The sequence below is a fragment of the Ranitomeya imitator genome, chromosome 8, assembly GCF_032444005.1.
Source record: "Ranitomeya imitator isolate aRanImi1 chromosome 8, aRanImi1.pri, whole genome shotgun sequence".
Lineage (NCBI taxonomy): Eukaryota > Metazoa > Chordata > Amphibia > Anura > Dendrobatidae > Ranitomeya > Ranitomeya imitator.
The window spans coordinates 188,457,108-188,482,507 of NC_091289.1; the positions used below are offsets into that span (position 1 = coordinate 188,457,108).

General features: G+C 43.4%; 1 protein-coding gene across 1 annotated transcript in view; it reads left to right on the top strand.

The window, feature by feature from the left end:
* The window catches only part of ROR1 (receptor tyrosine kinase like orphan receptor 1), a 269,112-nt gene that overhangs the window by 239,706 nt on the left and 4,006 nt on the right, over positions 1 to 25,400 (top strand). The window contains exons 5-8 of the mRNA XM_069738195.1: positions 6,014 to 6,141; positions 13,082 to 13,399; positions 18,313 to 18,558; positions 21,441 to 21,652. Coding sequence (XP_069594296.1) covers positions 6,014 to 6,141; positions 13,082 to 13,399; positions 18,313 to 18,558; positions 21,441 to 21,652 — 904 coding nt within the window. The remainder of the gene's footprint in view (positions 1 to 6,013; positions 6,142 to 13,081; positions 13,400 to 18,312; positions 18,559 to 21,440; positions 21,653 to 25,400) is intronic.

Sequence of the window (25,400 nt, forward strand, 5' to 3'; positions counted from 1 at the left end):
GCCATTGGTACTAAGGGACGAGATTATCAAGCCTTAATAGAACCAGTGTACACCGACAGCAGGCCCACTATACTCACAGCACGAGGGATAGTCGAGGTACACCGAGGACGAGTGCCGGTACGACTTTTGAACTGTGGAGAGGAAGAGGTCACTTTGCCAAGGTATGCTACAATGGCAAAGCTATATACTGTTGACAACAATGCCATCACAACCATTGAGCCCTTAGAACCAACCTGTCAGGTGGAAGGCAATGGCTCAGATGGAGAAATGGAGGATTGGTGCCAACAGCTACACGTGGGCATAAATTCAACACCTACCCATCAAAAACAAGGGGTGTATAGGCTAGTGATGGAATATGAACAAGTCTTCAGTAAACACCCATTGGACTTCGGACGGATAGAAGGGGTAGAACACACAATCCCCACAGGTGACCATCCCCCAATAAAAGAAAGATATAGACCCATACCGCCCGCTCACTATCAATGTGCAAAAGATATGCTGAGGGAAATGAAACAGGCCGGGGTAATAAGAGACAGCTGTAGCCCCTGGGCGGCCCCTCTAGTGATTGTCAAAAAAAAGGACGGAACCATGAGAATGTGCGTAGACTACCGGAAGATTAATAACATCACCCATAAAGATGCCTACCCCTTGCCTAGGATAGAAGAGTCCTTAACTGCTTTGAAATCTGCTAATTATTTTTCCACCTTAGACTTAACAAGCGGGTATTGGCAAGTCCCTGTGGCTGAGAGAGATAAGGAAAAGACGGCATTCACCACACCAATGGGTCTATGTGAATTTAATCGCATGCCGTTCGGACTCTGCAACGCATCCGGTACCTTCCAGCGGCTGATGGAATGCTGCCTCGGACACAAGAACTTCGAGACCGTCCTCCTGTACCTAGATGATGTGATCGTCTACTCAAAGACTTACGAACAACACTTAATAGACCTGGCAGAAGTGTTCGAAGCCTTATCCAGGTATGGCATGAAAGTCAAGCCATCCAAATGTCACCTTCTCAAGCCAAAGGTACAGTACCTGGGACACATCGTGAGTTCGGAGGGAGTAGCACCAGATCCCGAGAAAATAAGCGCCATAAGGGATTGGCCAAGACCTACCAGCGCAAAAGAAGTGAGACAATTCCTGGGATTGGTGGGTTACTATCGCAGATTTATAAAAGGATTTACCAAGTTGGCAGCACCCTTGCAAGACACCTTGGTAGGGCAGACGAAGAAACCTTCAAACCGAAACCCTCCTTTTCAGTGGAACGACGAAAGGGAAGACTCCTTTGAACAACTAAAGAAGGCACTAACCGGAGAAGAGGTTCTGGCATACCCAGATTACCATAAACCTTTCATCCTCTACACCGATGCCAGTAATGTGGGACTAGGAGCGGTGCTGTCACAAAAGCAAGAAGGTCGGGAGAAAGTCATCGCCTTTGCAAGTAGAAAGCTCCGGCCTACTGAAAGAAATTCAGAAAATTACAGCTCCTTCAAATTGGAACTACTGGCAGTAGTTTGGGCTGTGACGGAGCGTTTCAAACACTATCTGGCCGCTGCAGAATTTATTGTCTATACTGACAACAATCCGTTGACCCACCTGGACACAGCCAAATTAGGTGCGTTAGAACAGCGATGGATAGCCCGGTTATCTAATTACAACTTCATAATCAAGTATCGAGCAGGTCGCAAGAATGGAAATGCCGATGCCCTATCCCGGATGCCACACTAAGAATAGACCATGAGGGTTAGGAGACCCGGAGAACCTCGTACACAGGGGCAGGCAATAATACATTAATGGCTATCCTAAGAATAGACCATGAGGGTTAGGAGACCCGGAGAACCTCGAACACAGGGGCAGGCAATAATACACTAATGGCTATCCTAAGAATAGACCATGAGGGTTAGGAGACCCAGAGAACCTCGAACACTTTGGCAGGCGATAATACATTAATGGCTATCCTAAGAATACACCATGATGGCTAGGAGACCCTCGAACATAGAGGCGGGCAGTATGGCTGTTACGAGGGCTCTTGGAGGATGGATGGTGGGATGTCGCCTCGCCATGATTTGAGGGGTTGACTCAATTAGGTATGGGGCACATAGGCTCCAGAACATCCTGCCCTGAGTAGTTACTTCTGTGATGGTGTGAACAGGCCCCTCATTGATTCACTATGGGGCCCCATATTCTCGTGCACTTTCTTTGAAAGTGAATAGATGGAACAATAGGGGGGAAAGGTCACACGGCCCACAATTAGGGTCACACAACCAACATGGCTAAAGTAACCGCATCGCCCTGGCCGAAGGGGTCCGCGGAGCTCACTGTGCAGCCAGAGCAAGCGACAATCTGATCTGCGCCCCACCTAAAACGTTGCATCGTCAGAGATGTTTCAGCTCAGTCCTAATGAGAAGAATGAGACTGTCGTCAGGATCTCGCTACATCTGCTCCCATAATGGCTTTGTTGTATGGCGCGGTCACAGACGGCTCCGTGTATGAATGTAAATCAGATGTTCTCCTCCGTAACATCGAACTCCGGAGGTTTACAAGCGCTGTCTAACAAATAATTAGCATTTGGTAATAAAAATCATTGCCAGGATTTGGCACGCTCAATCACAGATGGCTGTCGGACGCACCACTGTGTGCATGCTTATACTGGGAGTTTTACCATTAATAGTTGGTGCTGGAGGTAGTGACAGCTCCGACTTCACATATTCAGCCTGCACCGGTGCCCGAGATCCAGGTCTGTGCAGTCCCATAAGAAGCCAATGAATGCAGCCTGCATATCTGCTGGCCCCTTAAAACATCACAAATTATCTTTTTACCCGTACTGGACTTTATTGCAGAAAGGCGTTAACAAATGGGACATATGCACCCTGGACACATCACCTTGCACGAGTGGCACATATGCAATACATACACTCATACTTGCCAACTCACCTGATGCATCCCGGATGTTATTCCCCTGCCCCAGTGTCTTCTCCCTCATTCTTCCCCTGCTCTGGCGGGCGCCTGCTGGTCCTCTGTCCGTGAAGTTATGATAGTAACCTGGCCATCACCTCCAAGGTGGCACTCCCCGACTCTGGCGGCGGCACGCAGCCTGAGTATTCAGGTAGTTAGCATCCAACCCTCTACTTTGCACAGCTGTCAAAATTAGTTTCATACTCCGCTCTGCTATACTGGACTCCAGACATACCCAACTCTGCTACATCACATCTGCTTCTTTAGCAATGACCTTTTGTGGCTTCCCCTCCTTGTGGAGTGTCAGTGACCGCCTTCTGGACATCTGTCAGGTCAGCAGTCTTCCCCATGATTGTGGAGCTACTGAAACAGGCTAAGGGACCTTTTTAAACACTTAGGAGCCTTTACAGGTGTTTTCTGTTAATTATTCTAATTTACTGAGATAATGACTTTTGGGTTTTCATTGCCTGTAAGCCATAACCATCAACATTAACAGTAATAAACACGTGAAATAGATCACTCTGTAATGACTATATAATATGAGTTTCACTTTTTTGTATTGAAGAACTGAAATAAATGAACTTTTTTTTGATATTTTAATTTTGTGAGAAGCACCTGTATCTGTTCTGCACAAAATAACCGCTCATCCGGACCAAGGGCTTCAAGAATCCACCTCGCCAGCTGAGACATAACATTGGTACAAGCGGGCATTTCCTGGGATTCCAAAAGAGAGCCTGAAGGTTTCCCCCCCCCCCAAAAAAAAGCGATTCTAGAACATTTCTTTATTAAGGAAGGCAGGAAATATGGAATAGAGATGTAGGAAATCAGGCTCGGAAAGCTGGGAAATTACGGTCAGGGGACCAGGGGTTCATATTCGCAATAGGATAGTCCTCCCAAATGCCTGCCATGAACACAATAGTATATCATGTACCCCTGCTACAAAACAGTAATAGTGCCACATGGTGACTAAAAATACCACCGTATAATGGCAAAGTGCTTTACCATACAGTGCTCATATAATGGTGCCATACAATGCCCATATGGCAGAGCTAAGCACTATATGCCATATAATATTATAATGCCATGCCTATATTATAGTTCCATACAGTGTATATATAGCAATACCAAAGAGTCTAAATAGCCGGGTTACATCGTGGCAGGATAATTCCGCTCTCCAGTCACTTTAAATTGAATTTGTCAGTAGGATCAACCCTCCTATATGGTCATGTAGGTCATAGAAAGTTGAATAAAATGATATTTCGAGATCTGTGATCCGATGTTTTATTCCAGAGTAATCCATGTTTTTCTCAATATATAAATGAGCTCTTAAAGGGACACTGTCACCTGAATTTGGAGGGAACAATCTTCAGCCATGGAGGCGGGGTTTTCAGGTGTTTGATTCACCCTTTCCTTACTCCCTGGCTGCATGCTGGCTGTAATATTGGATTGAAGTTCATTCTCTGTCCTCCATAGTACACGCCTGCGCAAGGCAAGATTGCTTTGTGCAGGCGTGTACTACGGAAGACAGAGAATGAACTTCAATCCAATATTACAGCCAGCATGCAGCCAGCGGGTAAGGAAAGGGTGAATCAAACACCCGAAAACCCCGCCTCCATGGCTGAAGATTGTTCCCTCCAAATTCAGGTGACAGTGTCCCTTTAAGATCTATGGGCCGGACATAGATCTCCCCGAGAATCTGTCTGCAGAGCTTATAATTAATGAGTGGAGGCGTTGCCAGTGTGAGACACGTAGGTCAGGAGAGCGGACTGTCAGTCATTACATGTCTAACACTGATAATACCACCTTTCATTAAAAATAAGCTCTGGATGCAGATTCTCAGGGAGATCTAATGTCCCCGCCCATAGATCTTAACAGCTCCTGTCCATATTAAGAAAACGTGTTGGCTAAAAAATGAAATAAACAAAACAAAAATCCTGCATTCACATCACAGAGCGATCCTGCCATTGTACGTCACCCGGCTGCATTTCACCTCGGAATAGCGCCAACAGTCTAAACTGGGGCACCCAGAATGCAGCTGGCACCTCCCGAGCATCCCATAAAAGTCGATGGAGTCATTTAGGCTGAATGCTGCTCCGGTGTCACCGTATCACTTCCCTCGATTCATTCTTAATGGGCAAAGCCCTCGGTTCCAGCGCTGACCCAGCGCCAGTTCTGAAAAACAAGTCTTAACTTCTCAGTTGCAGCTAGTCTTATTCCCAGTATGATGTTCTAAAATTACGTTGTATGTTGCAAACTTATCCAGCAGTGAGGACTGTGACTTAAATCGTGTTTTATACAACATTTACCTCCAGAGCTGCATTCAGAATTCTGCTGACTTACTGCAAACTCTCAGCCTGCAGGACCTCATGTATCTCTACTGCCCTCTGCTGGTTCAGATCACGCCCTGCAGCGCATCATTAGACCTAAAACTATGTAATTCATTCCTTTTTTTTCTTTTTTCATTGTGGGAAAACATTTTTAGTTTTTTTTTCCTATTTCTTTCCTTTTTCTGCATGCTGTCAGAGAATGTGAACCCTTCCTGCATTCATACTCCTCACAGCTGAGGATTTGCTACAATTATATCCAGTCTAGAATTCCTTTTGATCTAAACACCGTGAGCGGCTGATATATACGGTATATATTTTTTTACTGCACTGACACATTGTAACAAACAAATCACCTTGGAGTCAAGCTGATTAGTTTAGTGCTAAACTTTACTGATGCTGAAAAGTTAGAATTAGAACATTAAATCCAAATGTGGCAGGAGGAAAATTAGGATCTGGTCCTCAAAGGGGTCTTGAGGATACCAGTATATAAATGGTACATGATCGATGGGGGATCAGTTACACATTTTGCATTGGGTTCAGCAGTCCTCATTTACTAAGAATATTGTAGAATATGCACAGTTGCCCATTTATGCTGTAACTGAACCTTCTGTGGATGATTTCGGTGCTCGCCACTTACTATTTTTGGGAGGAAGTTTTGAACTTTTTGTTGCAGTTTTCTGGCGCCCTCTAGTGGAGCATCAGAAGTTTCATTATTCTTATTGTATCACCAGGGATGAATTTGAAGAAGACGGATATTGCCAGCCGTACAGAGGATTCGCCTGCGCGCGATTCATCGGGAACCGGACCATCTACATGGAGTCTCTACACATGCAAGGAGAACTGGAAAACCAGATGACCGGTACACAAACTTTTCTCTTTGATTATTAAGAACTTGTTGATTTTTTGTCACTCGTGGATTTTGACGCAGATTGTAAACGGAATCGCACAGGAAAATCCACAAAAAAAAAAATTGGACGTGCCGCCTGTAAAATCTCATCCGCAAGGGCAGATTTAGCACCCAGCCAACCTGCACCTGGGGGAAAAAACTGCTCCTGGGGAGACCCCTCAACTCACATTTCTGCTGGCAATGCACAGTACACTAACAAAAGATGGACGTACGGCTGGTGCGGAGCTCAGGAGCGATCTCCAATCACAGCGATGTCAGTGTAGCATTTAGGGGGCTACAAATAGGGTAACGTGTCCCCCCACAAACATTTATGGTGTTCTACAGCACCCTCATTACAGCCGGGGTCTACTGAAGACCCCGGTGTCTGCCATGTTTGTACACCTATGAAGCCTGCACTCCATAGGAGATCAGTCATTTTACAGTACACTGCAGTATTACAGTATTATTTATTTATATAAAATATTTGCTTATTTATTTACCTTTCTAAACATTTCTATTATCGCCTTCATTTCCTAGAGAAAAAAATATAATAACCCAGAGAATATAAATTGCTGATGGGTTGCCATTGCAACCTTCGGCACTCAACAAGTCCACACAGAATTGATTCTCATTCAAAAAATTGTTTATTCATAATCAGCCAGCTGGAAGACAGACATCAAAATTCCAACGTTTCGGCATGCAATGCCTTTATCAAGGTAGTCTGCAAGCGCTCAGCGTGCTACAAATAGAATAAATGATAACTGGGAACACAAAAGATCCAAAAATATCGTATGCCTAAGCTAAGGCGTAATGTGATAGATCCAAAACTAAAGCCGGATATTAGATAAGGACGGTCCAGGATTAAGTGACCACTAGCCTATAATGGGTGAAATGCCGGCGTGCGTCCTGTGGCAACTGGGCAGGATAGCATGTAAACATATGAAAAACCAAATCCGCTGTGCCCATGGTGCGGAAAATACCGCGCGGGAACGCTGCGTTGTATTTTCCGCAGCATGTCAATTCTTTGTGCGGATTCCGCAGCGTTTTACACCTGTTCCTCAATAGGAATCCGCAGGTGAAATCCGCACAAAAAACACTGGAAATCCGCGGAAAATCCGCAGGTAAAACACAGTGCCTTTTACCCGCAGATTTTTCAAAAATGGTGCGGAAATATCTCACACGAATCCGCAACGTGGGCACATAGCCTTAGGGTTAGGGTTGGAATTAGGGTTGTGGTTAGGGTTAGGGGTGTGTTGGGGTTAGGGTTGTGGTTAGGGGTGTGTTGGAGTTAGGGTTGTGATTAGGATTATGGCTACAGTTGGGATTAGGGTTAGGGGTGTGTTGGGGTTAGTGTTGGAGTTAGAATTGAGGGGTTACCACTGTTTAGGCACATCAGGGGTCTCCAAACGCAACATGGCGCCACCATTGATTCCAGCCAATCTCGTATTCAAAAAGTCAAATGGTGCTCCCTCACTTCCGAGCCCTGACGTGTGCCCAAACAGTGGTTTACCCCCACATATGGGGTACCAGCATACTCAGGACAAACTGCGCAACAATTACTGGGGTCCAATTTCTCCTGTTACCCTTGTGAATCTAAAAAAATGCTTGCTAAAACATAATTTTTGAGGAAAGAAAAATGATTTTTTATTTTCACGGCTCTGCGTTGTAAACGTCTGTGAAGCACTTGGGGGTTCAAAGTGCTCACCACATATCTAGATAAGTTCCTTGGGGGGTCTAGTTTCTAAAATGGGGTCACTTGTGGGGGGTTTCTACTGTTTAGGCACACCAGGGGCTCTGCAAACGCAACGTGACACCCGCAGACCATTCCATCAAAGTCTGCATTTCAAAAGTCACTACTTCCCTTCTGAGCCCCGACGTGTGCCCAAACAGTGGTTTACCCCCACATATGGGGTATCAGCGTACTCAGGAGAAACTGGACAACAACTTTTGGGGTCCAATTTCTCCTGTAACCCTTGGGAAAATAAAAAATTCTGGGCTAAATAATTATTTTTGAGGAAAGAAAACGTATTTATTATTTTCACGGCTCTGCATTATAAACTTCTATGAAGCACTTGGGGGTTCAAAGTGCTCACCACACATCTAGATAAGTTCCTTTCAGGGTCTAGTTTCCAAAATGGGGTCACTTGTGGGGGGTTTCTACTGTTTAGGCACATCAGGGGCCCTGCAAACGCAACGTGACGCCCGCAGAGCATTCCATCAAAGTCTGCATTTCAAAACGTCACTACTTCAATTCCAAGCCCCGGCATGTGCCCAAACAGTAGTTTACCCCCACATATGGGGTATCACCGTACTCAGGAGAAACTGGACAACAAATATTGGGGTCAAATTTCTCCTGTTACCCTTGGGAAAATTAAAAAATTCTGGGCTAAATAATTATTTTTGAGGAAAGAAAACGTATTTATTATTTTCACGGCTCTGCATTATAAACTTCTATGAAGCACTTGGGGGTTAAAAGTGCTCACCACACATCTAGATAAGTTCCTTTGGGGGTCTAGTTTCCAAAATGGGGTCACTTGTGGGGGGTTTCTACTGTTAAGCCACATCAGGGGCTCTGCAAACGCAACGTGACGCCCACAGAGCATTCCATCAAAGTCTGCATTTCAAAACGTCACTACTTCACTTCCGAGCCCCGGCATGTGCCCAAACAGTGATTTACCCCCACATATGGGGTATCAGCGTACTCAGGAGAAACTGGACAACAACTTTTGGGGTCAAATTTCTCCTGTTACCCTTGGGAAAATAAAAAATTGCAGGCTAAAAGATCATTTTTGAGAAAATAATTTTTTTTTTTATTTTCATGGCTCTGCGTTATAAACTTCTGTGAAGCACTTGGGGGTTCAAAGTCCTCACCACACATCTAGATTAGTTCCTTTGGGGGTCTAGTTTCTAAAATGGTGTCATTTCTGGGGGATCTCCAATGTTTAGGCACACAGGGGCTCTCCAAACGTGACATGGTGTCCGCTAATGATTGGAGCTAATTTTCCATTTAAAAAGCCAAATGGCGTGCCATCCCTTCCGAGCCCTGCCGTGCGCCCAAACAGTGGTTTACCCCCACATATGGGGTATCAGCGTACTCAGGACAAACTGGACAACAATATTTGGGGTCCAATTTCTCCTATTATCCTTGGCAAAATAGGAAATTCCAGGCTAAAAAATCATTTTTGAGGAAAGAAAAATTATTTTTTATTTTCATGGCTCTGCGTTATAAACTTCTGTGAAGCACCTGGGGGTTTAAAGTGCTCAATATGCATCTAGATAAGTTCCTTGGGGGGTCTAGTTTCCAAAATGGGGTCACTTGTGCGGGAGCTCCAATGTTTAGGCACACAGGGGCTCTCCAAACGCGACATGGTGTCCGCTAACAATTGGAGCTAATTTTCCATTCAAAAAGTCAAATGGCGCGCCTTCTCTTCCGAGCCCTGCCGAGTGCCCAAACAGTGGTTTACCCCCACATATGAGGTATCGGCGTACTCGGGAGAAATTGCCCAACAAATTTTATGATCCATTTTATCCTACTGCCCATGTGAAAATGAAAAAATTGAGGCGAAAAGAATTTTTTTGTGAAAAAAAATTACTTTTTCATTTTTACAGATCAATTTGTGAAGCACCTGAGGGTTTAAAGTGCTCACTAGGCATCTAAATTAGTTCCTTGGGGGGTCTAGTTTCCAAAATGGGGTCACTTGTGGGGGAGCGCCAATGTTTAGGCACACAGGAGCTATCCAAACGCGACATGGTGTCCGCTAACGATGGAAATAATTTTTCATTCAAAAAGTCAAATGGCGCTCCTTCCCTTCCGAGCCTTACCATGTGCCCAAACAGTGGTTTACCCCCACATGTGAGGTATCGGTGTACTCAGGAGAAATTGCCCAACACATTTTAGGATCCATTTTATCCTGTTGCCCATGTGAAAATGAAAAAATTGAGGCTAAAATAATTTTTTTGTGAAAAAAAAGTACTTTTTCATTTTTACGGATCAATTTGTGAAGCACCTGGGGGTTCAAAGTGCTCACTATGCATCTAGATAAGTTCCTTGGGGCGTCTAGTTTCCAAAATGGGGTCACTTGTGGGGGAGCTCCAATTTTTAGGCACACGGGGGCTCTCCAAACGTGACATGGTGTCCGCTAAAGAGTGGAGCCAATTTTTGATTCAAAAAGTCAAATGGCGCTCCTTCCCTTCCAAGCCCTGCCGTGCGCCAAAACAGTGGTTTACCCCCACATATGAGGTATCAGCGTACTCAGGACAAATTGGACAACAACTTTCGTGGTTCAGTTTCTCCTTTTACCATTGGGAAAATAAAAAAATTGTTGCTAAAAGATAATTTTTGTGACTAAAAAGTTAAATGTTCATTTTTTCCTTCCATGTTGCTTCTGCTGCTGTGAAGCACCTGAAGGGTTAATAAACTTCTTGAATGTGGTTTTGAGTACCTTGAGGGGTGCAGTTTTTAGAATGGTGTCACTTTTGGGTATTTTCAGCCATATAGACCCCTCAAACTGACTTCAAATGTGAGGTGGTCCCTAAAAAAAATGGTTTTGTAAATTTCGTTGTAAAAATGACAAATCGCTGGTCGAATTTTAACCCTTATAACTTCCTAACAAAAAAAAATTTTGTTTCCAAAATTGTGCTGATGTAAAGTAAACATGTGGGAAATGTTATTTATTAACTATTTTGTGTCACATATCTCTCTGGTTTAACAGAATAAAAATTCAAAATGTGAAAATTGCGAAATTTTCAAAATTTTCGCCAAATTTCCGTGTTTATCACAAATAAATGCAGAATTTATTGACCTAAATTTACCACTAACATGAAGCCCAATATGTCACGAAAAAACAATCTCAGAACCGCTAGGATCCGTTGAAGCGTTCCTGAGTTATTACCTCATAAAGGGACACTGGTCAGAATTGCAAAAAACGGCAAGGTCTTTAAGGTCAAAATAGGCTGGGTCTTGAAGGGGTTAAACATAAAAGTGTGGGTCAATTATTATTCAACCCCTAGGTTTAATATTTTGTGGAATAACCTTTGTTTGCAATTACAGCTAATAATCATCTTTTATAAGACCTGATCAGGCCGGCACAGGTCTCTGGAGTTATCTTGGCCCACTCCTCCATGCAGATCTTCTCCAAGTTATCTAGGTTCTTTGGGTGTCTCATGTGGACTTTAATCTTGAGCTCCTTCCACAAGTTTTCAATTGGGTTAAGGTCAGGAGACTGACTAGGCCACTGCAACACCTTGATTTTTTGCCTTTTGAACCAGGCCTTGGTTTTCTTGGCTGTGTGCTTTGGGTCGTTGTCTTGTTGGAAGATGAAATGATGACCCATCTTAAGATCCTTGATGGAGGAGTGGAGGTTCCTGGCCAAAATCTGCAGGTAGGCTATGCTATCCATCTTCCCATGGATGCGGACCAGATGGCCAGGCCCCTTGGCTGAGAAACAGCCCCACAGCATGATGCTGCCACCACCATGCTTGACTGTAGGGATGGTATTCTTGGGGTCGTATGCAGTGCCATCCAGTCTCCAAAAGTCACGTGTGTGGTTGGCACCAAAGATCTCGATCTTGGTCTCATCAAACCAGAGAACCTTGAACCAGTCTCAGAGTCCTCCAAGTGATCATGAGCAAACTGTAGACGAGCCTTGACATGACGCTTTGAAAGTAAAGGTACCTTACGGGCTCGTCTGGAACGGAGACCATTGCGGTGGAGTACGTTACTTATGGTATTGACTGAAACCAATGTCCCCACTGCCATGAGATCTTCGCGGAGCTCCTTCCTTGTTGTCCTTGGGTTAGCCTTGACTCTTCGGACAAGCCTGGCCTCGGCACGGGAGGAAACTTTCAAAGGCTGTCCAGGCCGTGGAAGGCTAACAGTAGTTCCATAAGCCTTCCACTTCCGGATGATGCTCCCAACAGTGGAGACAGGTAGGCCCAACTCCTTGGAAAGGGTTTTGTACCCCTTGCCAGCCTTGTGACCCTCCACGATCTTGTCTCTGATGGCCTTGGAATGCTCCTTTGTCTTTCCCATGTTGACCATGTATGTGTGCTGTTCACAAGTTTGGGGAGGGTCTTAAATAGTCAGAAAAGGCTGGAAAAAGAGATAATTAATCCAAACATGTGAAGCTCATTGTTCTTTGTGCCTGAACTACTTCTTAATACTTTAGAGGAACCAAACAGAATTCTGGTGGGTTGAGGGGTTGAATAATAAATGACCCTCTGAAAAGACTTTTCACAATTTAAAAAAAAAACAAAAAACAAAGAAATAACATTCTTTTTTGCTGCAGTGCATTTCACACTTCCAGGCTGATCTACAGTCCAAATGTCACAATGCCAAGTTAATTCCAAATGTGTAAACCTGCTAAATCTGCAGGGGGTTGATTACTACTTGTAGGCACTGTATAGGGATCAAAGGACTAAAAAGAGAAAATCACATTAATAAACATTTTTAAAAATAAAAAAAATTATAAAGGTTTAAATCACTCCTCCATTCTTTTTATGGGTCTCTAAATGTGTTTTAATCACTATAAATATATATATATATATATATATATATATATATATATATATATATATATATATATATATATATATATATATCACATACTGAACGCCATGTACATTAACCCTGAACACAATGGCAGAATTGCTTTTTTTCTGCCATTTCTCTTCTATCAAAGTTTTTTTCTCCCCGTTTATCGCTGCAGTATATGGTAAAGTGAAAAGTTTCATCCAAAAAGGCTAAAGAAACAAACATTCATATGATGACAACAACAGAGAGATAAAAAAAAAAGTGGGTAGTAAGAGAGGAAAAAACAAAAGCTCAGAAATGAAAAAATGCCTTAGTCCTGAAGGGGTTAATGTATCCTATGGTAATTTATTTTATCTACTGACCCATTTTTCCCCATTTCAGCTGCCTTCACCATGATCGGCACCTCCAATCACCTATCGGATAAATGCTCGCAGTTTGCCATCCCGTCGCTCTGCCATTACGCCTTTCCGTACTGCGCCGAATCGTCCTCGTTGCCCAAACCGCGAGACCTGTGCCGGGACGAGTGTGAGATCCTGGAGAACGTCCTTTGCCAGGCCGAGTACATCTTCGCCAGGTCCAACCCTATGATATTAAGGACATTAAAACTTCCCAACTGTGAGGACCTCCCGCAGCCCGACAGCCCGGAGGCCAGTAACTGCATACGGATCGGAATACCAATGGCCGACCCCATCAATAAAAGTAAGTGGGAACGAGGAGCTCATCCAAGAAGCGGCTGCCATTCGGTCAGTTCATGCCAAGGTTGCACATATCTTCCACCCATGTTCCACCCACACGAGGACACGCGCCAGCATCTGGCACACAATTCTTGTTTTTTCCTTACCGTATAGTTTTTATTTTTCCCTCAGTGGTTTATGTGGTTACTATTTCATTGTTTTGGATTGCTGGGATATTTCTGGTTCCTGTCCCTACACCACGGCCGAACAATAACCACGAGACCCCCATGGTGCCACCGCCGAGGAATGTCCTGTACCATCTTATATAAACACTGCCCTGGAAACGCGGCACATGCTTCACATCCCATAATATTGCTGCTCAGCAGTTACATTTTTATTTATTTTTTTTTTTAGTTTTAGCTTTTAAAAAAATGCGGTAGCTCCTATATTGTGATGTAAAGGGGGCGGCTGGACTAGATTAGCAAAAAACAGAGCAAATATTCTTCAGATGGAAATGTCTGGTATTAATTCCTAAGCGTCAATGTAACACCAGTCACAGCCACATGAAGAAAAGCGGCGCCCCTTCCCTTTTTTTTGAGAAATAAAATGTGGCCCTTTTTTGATATTGTAATTGCCCATTAATGCATTTACTAATTATACTAATTATATAACATATCTATATGGAAGATCACTACGCGACACACATACATATTTATAGCTCTTCAAAATCAAGGTTTTACAATTCTGGCTGTGGCATAAAAGTCTTGAGAGCACACGTGTCAATCATGGTCCATCCACACTCCTGCTAAACACAGAAAAAGCAAAAGAAATAAAAAAAAATCCCAGCACTTCCTCACTTCGTCTTCTTTTCATTGATTTTATTTTTACAATTACAAAATCAGACATGTCCTCTCCTTGCCTTCCTCATTGTCCTGTGTGTGGCTGTAAGGCAACTAGCTGCAGCAGAAGCTTCCCCCCTCCCCTCCTTTTTCTCACTATCTTGTGTCTGGAAGTTAGATAACTAACTGCAGCAGAACCCCCCTCCCTCCTTCCTGACAATATCCTGTGCATAGCTGCCATCTTCTCTTTCCCACTGTCCTATGTCTTGCTGTAAGGTAGCAAACCGCAGCAGGACCTTCACCCGCAACAGTCTGCAGCAGGAGCCTCTCCTTCCTCTTCCACAATATCTTGCACATGGTTAGAAGACAACTGTTCCTCCCCCTCCTTCTTACTGACCTGAGTGCAGCTGTAATATAACTGCAGCAGGATCCTCTCCTTCTATCTCCTCCATACCTTGTCCTTGTATGTGGCTGTAAGACAAGTGACTGCATCAGGAGCCTCCCACTTCTGGTCCTGACTGTAATATTACTAAGTTACTAAGAATCATTCCCCTCAATATCCTGTGCATAGCTGTAAGACAACTGTGTGCAGCAGGAGCTTCCCCAACACCAACCTGTGCATAGCTATAATACAACTGTCTGCAGCAGGAGCCTCCCCCACACCAACCTGTGCATAGCTATAAGGCAACTGTCTGCAGCAGGAGCCTCCCCCACACCAACCTGTGCATAGCTATAAGACAACTGTCTGCAGCAGAAGCTTCTCCTTCCTGACAATATCCTGTGCATAGCTGTAAGACAACTGTCTGCAGCAGGAGCTTCCCCGACACCAACCTGTGCATAGCTATAATACAACTATACAACTGTCTGCAGCAGGAGCCTCCCCCACACCAACCTGTGCATAGCTATAAGGCAACTGTCTGCAGCAGGAGCCTCCCCCACACCAACCTGCGAATAGCTATAAGACAACTGTCTGCAGCAGGAGCTTCTCCTTCCTGACAATATCCTGTGCATAGCTGTAAGACAACTGTCTGCAGCAGGAGCTTCCCCGACACCAACCTGTGCATAGCTATAATACAACTGTCTGCAGCAGGAGCTTCCCCCACACCAACCTGTGCATAGCTATAAGACAACTGTCTGCAGCAGAAGCTTCTCCTTCCTGACAATATCCTGTGCTTAGCTGTAAGACAACTGATTGCAGCAGTAGCTTCCCCGACACCAACCTGTGCATAGCTATAAGACAACTGCGCTGTGCTTGGAGGAACGGACCGTCGGAAGGTAGTGACCATTATGTACCATATATTATGAGCATTATATATTACACTGCTTGGAGCCTGGCGGTTTTTGGTGTGTGTCTAAGGCACATGATATGCTGTACTGACAGACGGATTTAGGTAGTAGTGGTTGTTTTTTGCAGCCAGTCCCTCCCATTTGTTTGGGCATATATATACACATACAGCGGTATAATAATAATTTTTTGCACTGAGGCACTTTATTATTGTGTTTTTGCATACACATTTATAGTATATTTTCTTTGATGATTTTATATCACGCACATACATATATTGTCACATTGTAAATTGTTAGTGTTCTGCACTTTTTTTGGTTCATATGCCCTGTAGTACATAGGTTTTATATTCCAGGTTTCCTCTGCATTTATATGCATGTGTGGGTCTTTACATACACCTTTACATGCCATGAGGTCCAAGTAATGAAGCGGTCTTTTATTAGTATTTGAATTTTATCTTCTGCTGTGTCCGTTCACTGCTTTGTGCAATAGGTATCAGAATATTTTTCTTTTTATAGGCTATTTTTATAGCACATATTTATTGTGTCTCCAAGCACAGGCACATCTTTGCAGTGCCACTTTGTTATGATTTAATAAAGATATAAATTGATTATAACATATTTGCCTTTCTCCATTCTTGATATATAACATATTTGATTTTCATTTTGGGGTCTTGTTTTTCATTGTCTTCAGCAGGAGCCTTCCCTTCCTCTACCACAATATCCTATCCCTTACATGGTTAGAAGACATCTTGTTTCAGCAGTTTCACTGGTCTGAGTGTGGCTGTAATATAACTAACTGCAGCAAGAGTCTTTCCCTTCTATTTCCTCAATATCCTGGTGGGGCTGCAGCAGGAGCTCCCTCCTACTTGGCCTGACAGTAAGATAACTAACTGCAGCAGGATCCTCCCCAACATCATCCTGTGCATAGCTAGAAGACAACTGTCTGCAGCAGGAGCCTCCCCCACACCATCGGGTACATAGCTATAAGACAACTGTCTGCAGCAGGAGCCTCCCCCACACCATCGGGTAAATAGCTAGAAGACAACTGTCTGCAACAGGAACCTCCCCCACACCATCCGGTACATAGCTAGAAGACAACTGTCTGCAACAGGAACCTCCCCCACACCATCCGGTACATAGCTAGAAGACAACTGTCTGCAACAGGAACCTCCCCCACACCATCCGGTACATAGCTAGAAGACAACTGTCTGCAACAGGAACCTCCCCCACACCATCGGGTACATAGCTAGAAGACAACTGTCTGCAACAGGAACCTCCCCCACACCATCCTGTGCATAGCTAGAAGACAACTGTCTGCAACAGGAACCTCCCCCACACCATCCGGTACATAGCTAGAAGACAACTGTCTGCAACAGGAACCTCCCCCACACCATCCGGTACATAGCTAGAAGACAACTGTCTGCAACAGGAACCTCCCCCACACCATCCGGTACATAGCTAGAAGACAACTGTCTGCAACAGGAACCTCCCCCACACCATCCTGTGCATAGCTAGAAGACAACTGTCTGCAACAGGAACCTCCCCCACACCATCCGGTACATAGCTAGAAGACAACTGTCTGCAGCAGGAGCCTCCCCCACACCATCGGGTACATAGCTAGAAGACAACTGTCTGTAACAGGAACCTCCCCCACACCATCCTGTGCATAGCTAGAAGACAACTGTCTGCAACAGGAACCTGCCCCACACCATCCGGTACATAGCTAGAAGACAACTGTCTGCAACAGGAACCTGCCCCACACCATCCGGTACATAGCTAGAAGACAACTGTCTGCAACAGGAACCTGCCCCACACCATCCGGTACATAGCTAGAAGACAACTGTTTGCAGCAGGAGCCTGCCCCACACCATCCTGTGCATAGCTATAAGAGAACTGTCTGCAGCAGGGGCTTCCCCCACGCTATCCTGTGCATAGCTATAAGACAACTGTCTTCAGCAGGAGCCTGCCCCACACCATCCTGTGCATAGCTATAAGACAACTGTCTTCAGCAGGAGCCTGCCCCACACCATCCTGTGCATAGCTATAAGACAACTATCTTCAGCAGGAGCTTCCCCCACACCATCCTGTGCATAGCTATAAAACAACTGTCTGCAGCAGGAGCCTCCCCCACACCATCTTGTGCATAGCTATAAGACAACTGTCTGCAGCAGGAGCCTCCCCCACACCATCCTGTGCATAGCTATAAGACAACTGTCTGCAGCAGGAGCTTCCCCCACACCATCCTGTGCATAGCTATAAGACAACTGTCTGCAGCAGGAGCCTGCCCCACACCATCCTGTGCATAGCTATAAGACAGTTGTCTGCAGCAGGAGCCTCCCTTTCTTCCTCCACAATACCCCGTGCATGGCTGTAAAATAACCGGCTGTAGCAGGAGCATCTTGTAAGAGCTTTCAGTTGGCAAACACAGCGGTATCTAAGGATACATAATCTACTGTTTTAGATTCCCCTTTGAGGATCTTGACGCTTGCAGATATTTCCGAGAAACCCCCGCATCTTCCATGAAGTCTCCACGACTTAGCATCACATGTTAGGAAACGGTTGAGAGCTTCGGCTCTTGATCACGGCAATTTGATATCTACTACAAACCACTTGGCTCAATCGTTTCATTATGGGACATAATCGCCGCTCCGCACAGTAACACATGGCTCCTATTTTACTACATACCACAAAATGAGGGTCTACTTTGCCTATGGCGACCCATCGGGGTATAACCTTTAGTCCTCCCGGTCTGTGCGCGGTTGCATTTCTTTAGAATTTTGTATTGATTTTCCTTTCTCCATTCTTGTTGCAGATCATAAATGCTATAACAGCAGCGGAGTCGATTACCGGGGCACAGTGAGCGTCACCAAATCCGGGCGGCAGTGTCAGCCGTGGAATTCCCAGTACCCCCATACCCACATGTTTAACGGCATGCGTTACCCGGAGCTTAACGGCGGCCATTCTTACTGCAGGAACCCCGGAAATCAGAGGGAGGCCCCCTGGTGCTTTACCTTGGACGAGAACCTGAAGCACGAAATGTGCGACATTCCGGCGTGTGGTAAGCGAGGATTCTAGAGCGGAATATCCATAACTGTTGTGTCGCGATCACGGTAACACGGCCACATTCACCATCTTCACACTGCGACATCGCAATCATGAAACCTTACATAAGGCGACGTGTGTCATGCAACCGAAATTTTGGGCAAAAATAGCATTTGTGCAACTCGTCTTCGACTTCCTTTTTGTGCAAGATTTTCGAGCGGCAATATGGTTGTAAAAAAAAACAAGAAAACACAGACAGGTCCCATTGACAGTCACAATCCCACACTTCTCTCGTTAAAGTCTAGGCAACTAAAGTCGCCTGTCGTTTGTGCCCTGAGACTAAATTTCCAACTGCTTTGGATTTTTTGCAACAGTCACTTTACGCAACGCAACCACTTTGCCTTCCATCAGATGGGAAACTATAGCTACACCGCAACTGGCTCTCATGGACGAAGATCTCAGACGAGTTCTGCTGAAGAATTTGTGAAAATTGTGGCGCAACCTTTTTCGCAGTTGCGATAAAAAAAAACAATTTGTCGCGCAACAATATTTCTCCTACAAGTTGTACGATCAAAAGCTTCGCTGTGCAACTTTCTTTAGAGCCGCAATTTGTATCTAAATACGAAAGATAAATCACAGACAGGTCGCGAATCTTTGGAGGCAAAGTCGTGTTTGCAACTCGCAACTAAATCTCCCAACCGCTTTGGACTTTCCGCGACGTCACGTTTCGCCATGCTGCCTCATTGACAATCATTAGATACGAACCTAGAGCTACACAGGGAGTTGCTCGCTTCACGGCATGTTGTGTGACAACAAATCTGTGGCATTTGTGGTGCAAATTTTTTGCAGTTGTGATTTGGCTTGAAAAAAATAAATAAATCAATAACCACACTGCAGTCAAATTGTAGATTCTGATGGCGAGTTGGGTGCGACCAAAAATGCAGCAGTTGCACCACAAACTCGTTCACTCATTTGGCACAAGTCAACCACATTGACAGTCATTAGATTTGATGTCGCTCAATCAAAGTCGCTTTGTAGCCCCAGCCTTAAAGGGGTTTTCTCATTTCAGAAAACCTTTAATCCAAGCAAAGAATAAAACTGTGCTTTACTCACCCTGTATGGGTCCAAAACAGTGTCAGCGGCTGCTCCTGGTGCCTGGTTTTGTCTGCAGTGCTGATGTCACGTCGACAGCGCTGCAGCCGATCAGCGAGCTTAGTGGCTCTGCCTCAGTTGATGGCATGAGCAGCTCCCAGCCGCTTAGCTCACTGATTAGTTGCAGTGCTGTCGATGTGATGTCAACACTGCAGACAATTACAGACTCCGGAAGCAGCGGAGGAGACTTGGTGCTGGACTCTTTTGGAATTCCTGAAACCAAAATACCCCTTTAAGAGGAGATTGGTATCAATAAAAGCAATTATCATTTTGCAGCAGCTTTATTTTTAGGGAACTCCTAAATTGACCCATGGGATACATTTCCAGTAATGGGTGGGTGGGATGGGGGGAATGTACCCCCTGCAGGCTCATACCTCCACCCCGACGCACGTCCTTCTGTCCGTGAGTATGGAAGTTTGATATGCTCCTTTCTTGTGGAGAGAGGGAGGCGCCTGTTTCGTGTTAGCGGGGCTACTGTGCCGCGTGATGCGGCCGCCCCTGGACACAGGCTGCCTTTGTAGTCCATGAAAACTGAGCCGTGCTAAGGAACCGTGCGCAGCCGGCATCTGAAAGCCACAACATCCCAAACAGGAAATTCCCCAACAAGGCAAAGCTTCACCGCTGCTCCATGTGTGCAGCAAGTCCCGAAATTACATCAAGTATTCTCACTGTAGATGTTTACAAGGAAAGAAAATATCCGCACCGATATCTCAGGGCCAGAGGATTTTCTAAGTCAGCGGAAGGGCCCCAGTTATAGCACTAATTGGTCCCATTACTGTTCGCTTCCATGTGTGACCCTGCGGTTTCTATTTACAATGATGATACTATACTTGTCAGAAACTTCCCCCCCCCGCTGAGCTCCTAGTGGCTCGGAATATGTATCAGATAGATAGATAGATAGATAGATAGATAGATAGATAGATAGATAGATATGTCATTTTTTTTATTTTCTCAATATTTAGAATCTTATAAGTACAGCAACTTTACAATTTTGAGTAAAACTTTACAACCCGTTTCGTCATTTGCGGGTATTTTTTGTGAATCACTTTACATTTTTTTGTCTCCTTGACTTTCTTTTTGCACCCACTTTTTGAAAAACAGCATGAATTCTCTGAAAAAAAAAAAGACAATAAATAAAAAAATGCTCTTTTTTTTTTTTGCCTTTAACCTTTTCGGTGACTTTTAAACTCAAAAATTCACGTTATTCTAACATTAAAAAAAAACAAAAAAACAAAACATGAAATCACTCCAGGGGAAAACTGGTAAATTTTTTAAAACTTTTTAAAAAGTCGCAAATTGATGAAAGATGAAAATATCTAGAAACCCCAAACTTCGACCACAATAATGGACGTAAAGAAAAAAAATGTATAGGATAGACTGTAAAAAAGGCTCAAATGAAAGGATGAATAAGGCGCAAAACAAAAGGTGAAAAGTAGTAAAAACTACACAAAAAGAAGAGCAAATGGCACAATAAATCAGACCCTTAAAGTACCCTGGTGGTCCCAGGAAAATGTGTAAACTATTGCATGAATTTGAGAGGTTTTCCCTTTTTTTAGGTTGGGGATCTGAGGTTTTTCGGAACAGATGGCAAACATGTAATACTAACCCTATCACGGGGCATTTATTTATCAAAAATTCAAAGTATCAGTTTTTAGAATATTAATTATTGGGTTTTCTTTAATTTTTTTACTTTGGCTTTACTGGTTCAATTCGTTTCATGAGTTTTTTTTTTTTTTTACATATTAGAAACGCAGGATTCTAAAGAAAAGAACAAGATGGAAATTCTCTACATCCTGGTCCCGAGTGTCACCATCCCGCTGGCGATCGCTTTGCTGTTTTTCTTCATTTGCATCTGTCGTAATAACCAGAAGGCGTCTTCTCCCGAGGTGCAGCGACAACCCAAGCACGTCCGGGGGCAGAACGTCGAGATGTCCATGTTAAACGCATATAAACCAAAGGTAAGAATTACTGCGCCCATTGGCAACACATAGCACGAGCTGCCATTTTTGGGGGGCTGAAGACTTCATCATATAATAGTTGATCTTGAAATCAAAAGGTCCCGATTAAACTTTTGTTTCACGTTTTGCGCCAAATACTTCAAAATGGAATTTTGCAAAATAAAACAACGCTCTTTATCGTTCTTTTTAAACGTTTTTTGCAGCTATTTAACGTCAATAGTCGCAAAAGTATAACAACTTTTCAAAAAAAGTCACAATTGATGGATCTGCCAAAAAACATAGAAACTCCAACCCAATAATGACAAAAAGAAAAAAGAAAAGGGGAAATATAAAATAGACTTTAAAAAAAGGGGAAATTAAAAGAAGAATAGAGTGAAAAACACCAAAAATGAGACCAAAAAAGGCTCAAATGCAACAATGACTCGGACCCAAAGTGTTTCTTTACAAAGTATATAATAGATTAGTACCGTAAATTAAATCGGCCCAAAATAAGTTTTGGTAGTTTTGGTATTTTGATTGTCTGATCGATGTAGGCACTATCTTTGGGACGTGCAACTAAATGGAAAACGATGGGTCATCACCAACCCTGGACGTGCCGGACGTGGCAACTCTCAGTCACATCTAGAAGTAGCCACACATGTAAATCTGGGGCAGCACTATAATAAACCGGCTTCTTCTCTAGTGCCCTCCCAGTCAGTACTGGTAGCGAAATAGTCTAAAGTCTAGTTACAAAGCTTTTGGAGCTTGATTAGGATGGTGAAAACGTCTATTGACCATGTCTCTATGTCTTATTTACAAAAGTATGAATTGCATTTGACTTTTCTGCAAGGTTCCTTGAAAAGATGATAAATCTGTTTCGTAGTAAAACGATTGTTTGATCTCTTGGATTCTGCATGAAAAAGGGTGATTTTTTTTATGTCAAATAATGTATTAATGCGATCTTTACGTTAGGATGGGGCTAAATAAAGGCATATTTTATCTAGTCGTAGACTAACAATCCTCCATTATAAGCCTCCTCTGTTACCAATTATCACAATTTTAACCTTTTGCAGAATATTGTGCACGAACCAGAAAGGCGTAAATATGATGTATAGACTGAAAACGTGACCTATCAAAGCCGAAGAAACTCTGACTTCATAACCACAGACACTTCACAAACATCACAATTTATAGCTATTTGTTTCCACGAAGAAAGACTTCAATGTGAAAAATATCCAGTGGCACCAAACTAGAACCCAACACAATATGAGCAGAATGTAGAAATACATTACAGAAATATTGCATTCACAATATATAACTACTATAATCCTGCCCCCTATGTACAAGAATATAACTACTATAATACTTCCCCTATGTACAAGAATATAACTACTATAATACTGCCCCTATGTACAAGAATATAACTACTATAATACTGCTCCTATGTACAAGAATATAACTACTATAATACTGCTCCTATGTACAAGAACATAACTACTATAATACTGCCCTTATGTACAAGAATATAACTACTATAATACTGCTCCTATGTACAAGAATATAACTACTATAATACTGCCCCTATGTACAAGAATATAACTACTATAATACTGCTCCTATGTACAAGAATATAACTACTATAATACTGCTCCTATGTACAAGAATATAACTACTATAATACTGCCCCTATGTACAAGAATATAACTACTATAATACTGCCCCTATGTACAAGAATATAACTACTATAATACTGCTCCTATGTACAAGAATATAACTACTATAATACTGCCCCCTATGTACAAGAATATAACTACTATAATACTGCCCCTATGTACAAGAATATAACTACTAGAATACTGCCCCTATGTACAAGAATATAACTACTATAATACTGCCTCTATAAACAAGAATATTACTACTATAATACTGCTCCTATATACAAGAATATAACTACTATAATACTGTCCCTATATACAAGAATATAACTACTATAATACTGCTCCTATGTACAAGAATATAACTACTATAATACTGCCCCTATGTACAAGAATATAACTACTATAATACTGCCCCTATGTACAAGAATATAACTACTATAATACTGCCCCTATGTACAAGAATATAACTACTATAATACTGCCCCTATGTACAGGAATAGTACTCATAATATTGTTTTACATTTCTGTTTTAGAAGTTTATGTAAAGGACATTGTTGTTTCTTACCATTGTAGACCAAGTCTGTGTATTTCGCAGTATTTCTGATGCCGGACTGTTAATAACAGTAATTTTCTGTATTCCTTTAAGATGAAGTCGCAGATGGTAGGATCACAATGTCGGGATCTAGTTTCCAGCTTTCTTTGTGTATTTTATGTTATTGTTATATTTGCGTTGCACTTTGTCATGTAACACATGGCGGTTGGACTGGCAGCGCCAACCCTTGACAGGTTTGGTGATATTATTAGGCTCCTGTGAAGTGGGTTTCGGCAGGCAGAGCGTGCGCGGAGGTGAGGGAGAGGTCACTTCGCTTTCATTACTGGGATCTAATTTACAATATGCCAGATGTAAACAAGTTTGGCCTAAAGGATTTGTGTAATGTAAACCATCTGGAGTCCAACAACACAGCTAATTTCCTGACATGGCCGTACACTTAACTGGCTCCATGTTTCAATACTTGGGTCCGATATCCTCTTCTTACTAATTGTGTGAAGAGAAATCAGGCTGTAACATGGTTACTGACTCCACCGGGGTACGGTTTCATCAGGACGATATTTTAGTAATTGGAGAAAAATTGAATGTTTCTGTCTTTTTAGGAGGGATCTCTAATGGGGTTGGAGGTTTTTGTCACACAGGAGGAAAAAAATTACTGTAAATTTCTGCGCATCACAGTTTTCTCATCTAGAAAATAAAAAAATCTGCAATAAGGTAATTAGTATGTGACAGTCAGTGTACCTGATACATTATATGTCGGATGATGACGTCATACCATACCCTTAAATCTGGGGCGCAGTACCCCCAAAAAAGTGCCGGGGCTCTAGGGTATAAGGCAGTGGAGTCAGTGCCCAAGTTGTGTCCTTAGTGGTGTCTCTAATGGTGTCCTTAGTGGTGTCTCTAGTGGTGTCTCTAATGGTGTCCTTAGTGGTGTCTCTGGTGGTGTCCTTAGTGGTGTCTCTAGTGGTGTCCCTAGTGGTGTCTCTAATGGTGTCCTTAGTGGTGTCCCTAGTGGTGTTCTTAGCGGTGTCCCTAGTGGTGTGCTTAGTGGTGTCCCTAGTTGTATCCTTAGTGGTGCCCCTAGTGGGGTTCTTATCTTAGTGGTGTGCTTAGTGGTGTCCCTAGTTGTATCCCTAGTGGTGTCTCTAGTGGTGTCCCTAGTGGTGTTTTTAGTGATGTCCCTAGTGGTGTCCTTAGTGCTGTCTCTAGTGATGTCCCTAGTGGTGCCCTTAGTGGTGTCCCTATTTGAATCTTTAGTGGTGTCCTTAGTGATGTCTCTAGTGGTATCTCTAGTGGTATCTCTAGTGGTGTCTCTAGTTGTGTCCCTAGGGGTGCCCCTATTTGAATCTTTAGTGGTGTCCTTACTGGTGTCTCTAGTGGTATCTCTAGTGGTGTCTCTAGTTGTGTCCCTAGTGGTATCTCTAGTGGTGTCCTTAGTGCTGTCTCTAGTGATGTGCTTAGTGGTGTCCCTAGTTGTATCCCTAGTGGTGTCTTTAGTGATGTCCCTAGTGGTGTCTCTAGTAGTGTCCTTAGTGCTGTCTCTAGTGATGTCCCTATTGGT